At 28.9% G+C, this 12,855-nt stretch overlaps 2 protein-coding genes across 4 annotated transcripts in view; one reads left to right on the top strand and one right to left on the bottom strand.

Annotated features, from left to right (window-relative positions):
- The window catches only part of LOC142318746 (uncharacterized), a 28,851-nt gene extending 16,285 nt beyond the window's left edge, over positions 1-12,566 (top strand). The window contains exons 2-6 of one of the 3 annotated variants that reach the window (XM_075355179.1): positions 3,300-3,375; positions 5,572-5,691; positions 7,076-7,321; positions 7,980-8,132; positions 12,199-12,339. In XM_075355179.1, coding sequence (XP_075211294.1) covers positions 3,300-3,375; positions 5,572-5,691; positions 7,076-7,321; positions 7,980-8,059 — 522 coding nt within the window. In that variant the 3' untranslated portion in view covers positions 8,060-8,132; positions 12,199-12,339. Of the gene's footprint in view, positions 1-3,299; positions 3,376-5,571; positions 5,692-7,075; positions 7,322-7,979; positions 8,133-12,198 lie in introns of those variants that run through there. The other 2 variants (XM_075355169.1, XM_075355159.1) reach the window with 2 other exon arrangements.
- The window catches only part of hwt (SH2 domain-containing adapter heavyweight), a 426,431-nt gene that overhangs the window by 109,126 nt on the left and 304,450 nt on the right, over positions 1-12,855 (bottom strand). The window lies entirely within an intron of this gene.

The raw sequence follows: 12,855 nt of genomic DNA on the forward strand, positions 1-12,855 counted from the left end.
CTTGAAGAAGAAATGAAATGTTTTCTACAAAGTCTGCCAACACCAAACTTTTTTCTTCATCTAATGATTTTTTCTACTTGAAAAACTGAGCTTGAGATTTTGACATGAAATGGCGAGTTTCAGTTTTTACAATTTTTCCACTAATGATTAAAAAAAATCATCTTTGGTCTGAAGAACAGTAATCATGTCTGCCCTATCAGTTGTTACCCGCTGTTTGCGTATTATTATATCTGGCAACACATCATACTCTTTGGAAAAGTTGAGCATGTCAAATTCCGCCTGCTTACCTGGACATTTGGTGCAAACATTCATCATACAGCTGTAGTTATCCTTATCACAATGTGACAAGCTGTAGACGTCTACTACAGCCCTTATAATCAACGTTAAGTTTGAGACCATCAATCATGAGTTTGCTGTTCTAGTGGTGGGTGCAGACACAAACTATATGAGTCCCAGATGCTGTTTTACGTCTTTTACCTAACTCCGGTAGAATGCCTCGCTCATTAACTCATTCTCTAGTAAGTCTAACCAAACACTCAGACACACTGAATTCTGATATTATTTTAGATCTGCTCCATTATTGGGAAAGTAAACTGATAATTTTAACCTTATCTTATTTATAAGCAAGAACATTTTTTTTTTAGTTTTAAAATAAGATCATCATATTCATAAGAAGAAGACTGAGCGGGATTTTCATTTTCAGAAACTGTGGAATCAAAACACAATTCAAGATTCTTTTTTAATTTTTCATATACTTTATTTATTTTAAATTTTAATGCTGATGGCCTTTGACCCATGCTTAATTATTTCAATTTTGATGGAGGTGATACAACCAAAATGCTACAAGCAGCATCCAGTTGTACAGTACTGTGATGTGGCAATGTATTGCTCTTGGTCTTCGCATTCATATAATTTTTTATTCTGCTGAGAAAAAATACTTTTTGAAACAGTTCACACAAAGAGACTTTCCAGGAACTAAATTTAAATTTGGAAAAATGTGTTCTTTAAAAGGTTGCCCTAATGTTATTTATATTACGCTTTTCTTCTGTTTTTATATGAGTTTTCAAAGGGTCACAACATAACTGTCCATACAAGGTGACTGAATTTTGACAAAAAGCCTTTTTCATGATATTTACAAACACTAGTGACATCTGAATTGAAACGTAAAGAAATAAGTTGTTGGTTTTCATCATTAATTCACAAATTTTAATGGGTTCTTTTGGTACTGTACCATACACTGTTTTATGACACTCTTCATTTATATAAATTCCTATGGAACATTGTTCTTCCATTGTTTGAAATTATTTAAAAATAATGTAAAAATTTAATTGATTTTAAAATTTGCAAATATAATATAAGTAAACTTATTTATAAATAAACACTTCCAAATACAGAATGAAATTTGAGACATTCTGTAAAGAAGTGAACCATCACTTGTGACAATAGTGACAGTCTGGTCACTGACTAATGTCAGACTGACCAGACTGTAACTGCAAACCTAAATGATGAAACAAGCATAAATGAGCATGTTGTAACATGATCTTTCCTGACAACTGGAAATGACTTCAAGCCCCTGTTATAACATGAACACTGCATGAATGGTTCAAACAAGTCTATTTCAACTATAGTAATAAGTGTAAAAATATTAAAGTGCCAAGAAGACGATAAATCCCCCCTTGGAGCACTTATTTAGTGAGTCAAAATAGTATTCCTTTTAACAAATTTTCATGTTTTTTGAGAGGTTATAACTTTTTTATTTGTACAATACACAAGAAACATTTTATTTGTCATAAACATCTACAAAAATACTAAGCTGTGCTAAAATTCATAAAAATTTATGAGTAAGTAGTATATTACCATTAATATTATTTATGGTAAAACTACTAACATATACCTACATATAAAAAAGTAATTCAAACGTTTATGTCATCCGTGTCTCTTAAAAAAAATTACCAAAAGTGAAGTTTCACCATTTTTCATGTTCAACTTTATTGGTAATTTTCTCATAGAAAGAAGAGAAACAAGTAAATTAACCACTGGACCAATCTTTTACTTTGAGAAAATATGAATTTATTAATTCTCTATTCTCAATATCCTCTTGTAATTCCACATTTAAAAAGCCTCCATTCTTTCCTGTTGTGCATGTTTTGTAATCATAAAGTGTTACATTCTACTCAAATATATTAAAGAATTTCTTCTTAATTTCTACAACTGTGTAAGATACGAATAACTTCTATTCTGCACTTGGCTTCATCCGTCTACCTTTGATTGCTTTCCCATATTACCAATCATTTGTAATTTACTACTTGAATAATAATAAACGGAAAAATCTTGTGCACACCACATTTTGCATACATATTATCTTAACATTTAATCCCTTATACCCTATCTCTATCTAAATATTTTATTCTTTATTATTCATGTTTCTGTCACATTTAATTACCTCTATTTAATTCTTATTTACTCTCTGATCTTCTGTAAGCAACAGGTCTTCCAGTTCTTGTACCTAGAAAAACAAATAACATCCAGAAGATCAAATATCATGTCAGAACCTTCAAAGCCTTACTTTTTTATTTATATTATGTTATCCTGTATTTCCTTTCATCGTATTAAATTTTGATCACAAAAATCTTATTCTAATAAAAATTGCTAGCAATTCTTCTTTCTTCGAATTTCAATTCGATTTTCTTTAACGTTTAAAATTTTTCTCATTCACGCTATCAAATGCCATTTGATGACGTGGCTTTCTTTATTCTTTTTCAGCCCGTCTTCTAAGACTAAGTTCAAGTAGTCTTTTATTTACTTTTTATAATATATAAAAGCCTAATTTTTAACTATATAAAGAGATATTTTATTAATAAAATACGTAAAGAATATTATCAGGCAAATCATTTACGTTTCAATTTCCGATTTTTATTTAAAAAAATCGTAGAAAGTTTCTATAATTTTACTTTACAGGAAGCGTAAGTGAACCCAACAGCCGAGATATTTTTTTAACTATTAATAACGGGAAATTGTGATTAACCACCAATGTATATTACTCATATTAGGAATATGAGTTACATCAGTAACATTTTCAGATTTCTTGTTATTTATTTTATTTCATGTGAAGAAATTTACTGTAATTAATAGAAAAATACAACACTCGTTACCAGTAAACATCCGTAGAGTTTATTATTTCTAATTACAATTTTATCCTTAAAAATAATTTGTAACTTTTTTGTTTTATATTAAAAATATATTTATAATTTTTGTAAGTGAACAGAAGAAATGAACGTTGTATGTGTATATTTGTACAGGCTGTTCCTCTGGATATTAGGGATGACGAAACTAGAAATCTGGAGCGAGCAATGAAAATATTGGAGGCACAATCAGGTAGAAGCCATTTACTAAATACAAAAGGTTAATTTAGAAAATTAATTTAAGACTTTTTCATACGAAGCGTATGAAGTAGAAGAATCCTAATCGAATTAAGTATAATTTGAGAAGACAGTTACAGCCTTTCCAGTTATTTTTTTTAAATCAAGCTTCCTATTCCGGGCTACGTATTTAATATCGTAAAGTAAATTCAAACTTGATGGATGTGTATAAAAAAATCTGCAAATTTACTGCTTTTTACGTAAATTGATTTTTGACACATGTGCATACACACGAGCTAGTATACAAAAACAAATTATAATTTTATGATTTCCCGGGTGTTATAGAATACTCGCTTTGCTCGGCTAATTATTATCGTAATACGAAATATAAATCCAATCTACGGTTAACCGTATTAAAAAGCATAATTTTAATATTTCCAGGCTTTTATTTATATCGATTAAAACCTATCTTTTTATCATTGTTGTATCATTTTCGACTTTAAATATGAAGATTACAAAGAGTTAAAAAAGAAGAAAAAATGATTACGCCTTTCAATGGTTATAGCTTTTAAATAAGATATTCATTTGTAACTCTTGATAATTTAAATAATAAATATATTAATGTATGTAATTATTGATAATTATTAATAAAATAATTGTAGGAAGGAAATTTTTTCCGTGTCAGTTTTGTTGGGGCTGTTCGTCGACAATCCCAATATTAATTTCATTAAAATTGCTCTTATCACAAAAACGTTCAAATGTTATCAAAGATTAATTAAAATAAAAACTTTTTCTATACAATTCTTCAAAGTAATTTAGTAGATCTAAAAGGTCCTTTAATACAGTTTTGTGAAAAGATTATTTGACGAAAGCGTTTTTCATTTGACTTAGTTAAACTCTCGTTTTACCTGTTTTATCTTTTAATGGAAATGAAATTATTAAAATAGTTTAAAATAAAATTTAAGCGCACTTTTCTCATGCATCTTTTATTTCACGCATATCTTTTTTACTTTTCTAGACTCACTTATCTTTACTTCAGTAAATTATGATATTGAAAAAAAATCAAATTACTCGTATCATAACATTATAGAATCAGTAACATTTTCAGATTTCTTACTATTTATCTTACTACATGTGAAGAGATTTACTGTAATTAATGGAGAAATACAACAGTTGTTACTAATAAACATTCGTAATTTGTTTTTACAAACATTTTATACACATATTAACTATTCAGGGAATATAACCTCCTAACTACGTATAGGCCCTAGGATTTCTATTTGTGGGTTATTCATTTTACAAAAAAAAACGCAAGCTTTCAAGTCAGTAGGAGTAAATAAATGAAAGTGAGGAATGAATGAATGTACGACAATCAGTAATAATCGTAATCTTTAAAAAAGTACTATTAGCTATTTTGTCAGAAATCATATTACACTACCGATGTTACATAGAATGTAAAAACGCGTATTTTTATAAAGTTTTATGCAGCTTACTTTTCAAAGATAGGTTTACAGCACTGAAAATGTTAATGTTTTTAATATATTGTATTTTGTGTTATTTCAGAGCTATGGTATATATTTTATTCTAAAGATAATACTGGTCCTGTAACATTTTTTACAGTTGTCTTTCAAATTTTTTGCAGAGAAAAGTTTATTCACGATAAGAAATTGAACCGAACAAATTTATTTCGAAAAAAATAAGACCGTAATGAAATATTTTTCATAAGTTATTAATATATCAGAAAAGAATTGTAAATTTACTTAAAATGTGTAAAAAAAAACAATGCTATAGGTTTTAAAAAAGCTCTATTACAACACAGAACAATTCCTTTTACAAGATTTGAGAGAGATTATTCAGTCTCCAGCAGTCTTTCCTAATGCTTCAATCCTACTTTATGACTTAATAAATTACGATTTAAACTTTAACTGGAATATGAATTAACTGAAGGTTGTAGAATTAATTTAAGATGAAATAAGTTACAAATAATTTTGATTAGGGAGTACGGACCAAGTTACTGCGAAGTTTCGTAACGTCACGTCCATGTCTATTCTACAATAGCCTAACATAAAGCTTTCAAGAGAACGGAGTATTACTCGTTATTATCCGAATAAAATCGATGCCTAGTCACAATTTGATGATCTTGATTCTAAAAATTACTTGATTTAAAACCAGTGCGAGCACACTGAAATGCAAATTCTCATATTGGTTTCAGGCGGGCCCAGCGGTGGAGAGGCATCGAACAATATTGGGGCCAGAAGTATCCCAGGCTCAACTTATGTTGCAGGAAGATTATTTGGGAATTCAATCCCAAGTGCTGGAAACTTCAATTCAGGTCAGTAGTTTATATAAACAAAAGTAACAGAAACTGTAAACCGAATTTAAAAATTACACATTTCCCAGTTTTATACTTACATAAATAAAGAAATAAATGAATAAACTATAAAGCTTCACTAAAATTTACGTATTCTAAAAACGCATTTATCTATGAACAGACCCAGCAGTAGCTGTAGTTACTAAGAAAATATGATTGTTAAATGAATGTTTATAATATTTTTTTTTTGTCGGTGATGATTGCCGACCTTTAGATTATACAAACATTTTTTTAAGACATAAAATCTGAAATAATGCAAAATATTTTCGCACACACAACAAATTCTATTGAAAATTAACGATCAGCATATTTCAATTTCAAGTAAAAGGATTATTTTTTTTGTTATCACCTACTTTTTTAAGTTAATCACCTTTATACCGATAATTTAAAATAATTTTAAAAATTTAAACAGTTTTGTAAATTTTGGATGTCTGTTTATCTAAAAATGTGAGAACACACACTTTTTACAAGTAAACCTTAATTAAATAAGACTCGTTACTGGCACCAAAACAGATTTGAAGATTATTCCATCAAAAAAAATATACAGTAATTTGTACACGAAGACTGTTTTCGTATGTCTTCAGTCTGCTAAGTTATGATTATAACTCATCCTACCCTGATTACATTCTTCCAGACCCAAGACAATTTTTTATTTATTTTGAACTGAATTTAACTATATTTGTGCTAATAATATTAACCGTTTTAAAAACAAAATAACCTCGCTACAGAAAAATTTTCAAATTCATGTAACTTCCATGTTTGACCGTTAAGAGAAACTCTGGAAAATACAACTTTTTACATTATTCAATTTAAAGATTTCTCTGCATTCTAAAATAAAATTTTATCATATAAAACGTTTACTGAGAATTCAAACTTATCGTGTAAATGAACATTAAATTAGAGAAGTATTTGAATTTAATTAACCACTTTAAACACCTGATATAAACAACTTATTAACTTTGTAAAGTATTAAGTATAAATAATTTATTATAGTTAGTAACTGTAATATTTGAAATTCGTGACTATGGCAATTATAAAAGCTGTAGGAGTACCACTACGTTTATCTGAATCCCATTCATCCGAATTGAATAAGGATCGCGATATTCTAAATATCCAAATTATTTATTTTTTAAGAAAGTTCTGAACCGCATTTTTTAAAAATTATTAAGTGGAATTTTTTCTGCAAACATTTGATAATTTGCTAAATACATTTACATATTTGTCGATTTCGGCAGTAAGATTATTATTAATATAATTCACCAAATACGTATAATGAAGCGATTTTCTATATTACGATTAATATCTTTTTGGTGAATTTTAAATGAAAATTAATACGTTTTTTCAGATATCAAAAATAGTCCAGAAGGTCACGAAAGAAGCTTTCAGGATATCGGACGAAGCGAAACTGGCGCTTGGCTTGACGGTAAATTCGGTATTGCAGGTGTTGGAAACTACCCAAAATACCCCGGACCTCCAAATCCGGCAGTGTATAAAAAAACTCAAGATCCACGACGCCTTACTGAAGGCCAGAACGAGTATGCAGCTGCAAATTTTCGACTGCACTCACACGCTGACAGACCAAGCAATGCAGGTAATGTTTTGATTTTGGTTTATCAACAAAAAAGTTAAAAGCATTTAAAAATCCTTTGTATTAGGGCTTCAGATAATAATATTGTTCTCTTACTAATAATAACAAACTTAATTTATCACTAAATTGTAATAAACGGTAAATACAAGCAAACATTTATTCGTTTAAGTTACAACTATCCTTGAAGTCAACTATAAGGTTAATTACAAGGAGAAAATAAAATTATATTTTGTACGGTTACAAAGAGATCAAATCGTAATATAAAAACTTAAAAATAATGGTCAATCATTTTTCTACCGTAGCTTTTAGTGAAATTTTCATCCGATTCTACAGATTATCGAATAAAATTATTGTTAATAAATACTAATCGTCATAAAAATATGACATCAGAATAATTGGTTTCTAATCATGGACATCCGATTGCCGACGCTAAAATGTGCAATGGCAAATCTTTGACTTAAGATACTTTAAAATGTTAAAGAATTTATACAAAATTAAGTAATACATTCAGCTAGTAACTAGAAAGTAAACACAAAATATAAAGTGTATTTTTAATTTTTATAGGTAGATTTACTATATATATATATATATATATATATATATATATATATATATATACATAAATATATTCCAATAATTTATGTTCTACTCAAATTTACAGATAGAAAAGAGGATGACAACAATAATAAATTCAGTAAGAGCGCATATAATCCAAGCTATGGACTCAATGTGGCTATGTGAGCCGGAGGAAGCGAAGGTTGGAAACGAGTGGAAAAAAGTTGTAGACATCAGTTGTTTAAACTCACTAAAAGAGGTAATAGATCCGATTGAAAACTTAAGATAATTTTAAGCATGTATCCGTATAAAAAAAAATAACATTACATTTAAGAACGTGTAAATAATTAATTTTCAAAAATAAACAACCACACACCCTTATGTTACGCTTACATAGAGATCAGAACTAAAGTCAATTAAAAAAAAAAAATATTGTTATTCTAAATAAACAAGGTGAAGACAAGATTATTTAGCGTTATTGAAACATTAAGACAAAAGTACAAAACAATTGGAATTTTTCCGTTCGGTTTATTAATTTTGTCGCTAAATGAATTGTCAAACCTCGTCTTGAATTAAACGTAAGGTTCAAGTTTCTTTATTAGCTTTTAAAGAAGCTCATAAGACTTCTTTTAACGCTAAAAAAGCGCGTTAAGATAAGGCAAGTTGTTTTTGTTTTTCGTTAAGGTTTCAGAGTCATTAGGGTTTACGTATTTATATATATAAAAATCATAATTAATTAGGGAGGATCTGTATCATTTTTCTAAAGAAAGAAATAACTTCTCAGAGAGGAGCAGACAGGGGCTGCATTACCATTTTATTAACTCGTACCTGATGATCGCGCAAAATAATAATTTCCGTACCGTTTAATTGTCCAGCGTTTCTTAGCAAACTTATACAGCACTTAAGCGGCCAACTCGGTTTATGTTTTTTGGGCTGTTTTTATTAAAATTTTTTTTTACGTCGTTTATATTACATATTATTATTGAAAGACCATACGTCACGTACACGAATGAAAGCAAAATAAAACCTTTCTCGCGGTTTTGTTACGTTCTAAAAATTACACCAACTGAAAAAAGTGTAACAACTGTTTGCGGATTGTCACAAATAACATAAACGAATTCGTCACACTGTGCAATCATTTCATAGACAATTTTATTAGGAAAAATTTGAGTTTTGTTTTTACCGTGATCACTACTAAATCAGTCGTTCAAAAGTTGTTAAATTTTGTCCGTCATTCCTAATATTATAAGAAGGGAAACAGAGCTACAAATATTGATTTTTATTCCACCGTTAGAAGAAATAGACGTTTCTTTCCCAGCATTCTGATTAATTTTTCGGACAGACATCAAAAAGCCCCATCTCGAAAATCTTTTCTATCGTTTGTAGTTTCTGTATACGCGCTGTGGATGAAATGCAGTAAAAAATACGAATTATTTTCTGTAAAAAAAGTTTTCAAATCTGGAAAACCGTCTTGTTGTCAAATTTATAAACGTTCAAGGCTGAATAATTCTTACGGCTGAGTGAGGCAATACGAGAGAGTGTGTATACTCCTATATAGTCGATTTAAGGCATTCCTTGCTACTAGCAAAATGGAAAGAAAAAATCTTCTGTTGGATTTATATTTAATTCGAACTTCTGAATGGTTTTTGAACATTGTACACCTTCAGAATTAGATTTGATGTAAAATAAATCGCATAAAAGCACGTAACGTAAAGGAAACAGATACTTGATTGAGACGATATGTTTGTTTCACTTTTATAAAACATTTTTTTATTAAACTCAAACATATAACGATAAGATAAACAAACAAAATATAAAAGCCCCATTAATAAAAAGGCATTGTTTTTACGTTATTTTTCTGACGCATAATATACAAACACTTCTAAAACCAGCTTAAATACGTAACAATATTTTTCTTACGATTAGAGATGGCTGCTTGTCGCTTTAATTTGAAATATCTTGAAGGATAGTTTTATTACGGGATTACACTGCCTGTTACCTGACGTGGAAGGCTCTCTCCAGTATTCACACTCACAAAGCTGTTTGTTTCTTTCCACACTTGAATTATTGTGTATTTATAAATATCGTATTAATTTGCAATTCTTTCAGCCTGCTTTTGATGATGGTACAAACAAATAGCTTTGTGAGAGGGTTTCATCACACTTTATAATCATGTAACTAAAACCTTTTCTCATTTCGATATATACATTGCGCTTTCTTCTGAATTGAAAACATGATTCAATTAACATCTCATAAAACCGATTTCTGGAATGAATGCCTCTAAATTAAATCCCAGTTTAAAAATTAAATCGAACGATTATAATGCATGTATAAAATTTAATTCGCCGACCGAGGACGAATCCCCAGATTTGAACAATTTTTTGCAGATACTACGTATATTAGTGCATTTTACTACATATACTTACACATTAATATTGCAATTACAGTTCAATATTAATGTCCAATATATTTGCGAAAATTTTTTCGCAATGCGATTTTCTCTTGTCAGCCTGAATATTAATCAGAATACTGGCAAAGAAACGCCTCTGTTTTGTCAAACGCGAAAATGAAAATCAGTATTTAATGATTCTGTTTTCCTTTTTTGTACGAGTATTATTTTTATTATTATTATTTAGCAGAAATCACGGTTAAAATAAAAAAGATATAATTTATTCTCTAAATCAGATTTTTCATTAGTATTAAATTATATTTATAGTGGCTACATTTTTAATAGTTAATATTTAATTTCACAAAAAAGATGCGCATTAATATTGTCGCTTGTTCACGGAACGACCAGAATATCGAGAAACTAACAAATTAAAAATTTCTTATAAATATAATTTATTACTTTAAAAACATAAGAAAAGAATAATAACAAAAACAGCAATAATAATAATAATAATAATGAACATATGGTACACAAAATAGTAATTTAAATGATAAGATTTGCTTAAAAAAATCAGAATTAAAAAACATTAAATTAAATTTAATTAAAAAACCAGAATACAGTTCAGTTTAGTAAAAACGTTATAATGACAGATAATATTAATACCTAATATTGTATTAATATGCACAAGATAACACTAGAAAAATCTTAAGTTCATACAATCCAATTTCTGCAAATATCATTACTTTAACTGTTTACAACAGAGCTACCCTTATACTATTTACTATTAACCTTATACTACTTTATCTTCATTTCATGAATGAATATAATACTGTCACGTTCACTAGTTTACCAATAACTCACCGAACAACTTCCTGCATTCAGCCACTGTCCACAATGGAAGGCTCGTGACATACTCTTCACTCGTTATAACCACAACCTCGTCGCATTCGGGCTTGCGAAACTACCCTGTCATCATGACTATGCCGAATACGACCTCGCAGAACTACTCTCCGCTGGTTTCCGGTAGTATTTATACCCTCCGGCCTACAGAACCCGTCTCATCACTTAACTGTAGAAGCGTAACAGTTTTCATCGTCCTAGCCCTTACGTTTTCCTATAAATTCTTATTCCGGTCCGGTAACCCTTTTGACCGAACAACAGTTTTTGGAGATGCCATAGTCTGTATTACAAAGAACAAATTGTCAAATGGACCTGTTAGTCTGAGAAAAGAATCACTTTTAGTTCCTTCTGGATTCTATTTTTCACTATTATTTTCTCTTTCTTTCTTCTAACTGGAAGAAATCCGTTACCCTGGTCCGTTATACTGGTCCTGTTACAATATTTTCTGTATGAATGACAACATTTTAATATTTCTTTTTGAGGATCTAATGTTTTAGGGTAAGTTAAAAAGAGTATGTTATTTAGAATAATTCAGGCCTGATTTTACGTTCCTAAATTTTTTTCAGACTCCACTAACGATTATCGTTAAGAATTGCTAAGATAATTTAGTTATTTTAATGTAGTAATTAAAAAAAAAACGGTTCAATATACATACTTCAGTTTTCCTTTAAATTTCCGTAATTTCACTACTTTTTTAATAAAGAAAACTATCTTATGTATATTTTCCTTTCCTTTCAACGTGTTTACTTTAGTAGTTAACTTTTATTTATAGTTTCGCTTAAAAAAAGTCTTATCGTGTTTTCTTACATAAAGAAAAGTAAAACATTCAGCTTACACTTTCATCTAAAATTATGTGAAAATAGCTACTTAAATTTATCATGTTGATAAATCTAAACACATTTTTTGCCTACCACGATAACTTTCTGTAAGCTATATTATTTCTCTATAAGCTATAGCTCTGACACTTTTGCGCTACAAATATTTTTTCAAATTAAATAAACTTATGTAATTTTAATTTTTTTTTTATTATTCTTAGGAAGGTGAACAAATATCCGAAAATTTACCGACTCAGACAAATAATCTCCTAAAAGAATCTGAAATGTTGGAAGGCACTGTATCATCTTTATTACAGAACTGTGTAATTAGAGCATCATCCAGTACTTCAGAAAGAGCATCATTTTTAACGCAGCAGATACATAACTGTACTTCATTTAACTCGCTTTATTTCAACGGCAACGAATTTAAAATCATTTAAAAACGAATTTAAAATGTTAAAATCATTGGAGCCTACAATTCTGAAAAAAAATCATCACATAATAATTACTATTAGGCAAAATTTTTTTTGTTGTAAATCTTTAATCACTCAATATTAATTTATAGATAAATATAACACTTCTAATACAATTTTTTTATTATTATATTTTTGTTAATATCCTAAATAATATTTATCCTAATGGCTTATATGAAATTAGTCGATATAGTAATCAGATATCATGAATTGAAAAAAAAATTAATATGTTAGAATTGCGGTCCAAGTGGTATTAAAATCCATACCTTCTCACACAAAAAAAGGAGAGGGGAAAGCTCTGATTTGGAAATTGGCCTGTAATTATTGGTGGAGGGGGGTAAACTAACTCATATTCAGTAAATTAAATTAAATTTTGACAATTTTGGTGGCACAGACAGTAGTGTA

The sequence above is a fragment of the Lycorma delicatula genome, chromosome 1 (assembly GCF_047948215.1).
Source record: "Lycorma delicatula isolate Av1 chromosome 1, ASM4794821v1, whole genome shotgun sequence".
NCBI lineage: Eukaryota > Metazoa > Arthropoda > Insecta > Hemiptera > Fulgoridae > Lycorma > Lycorma delicatula.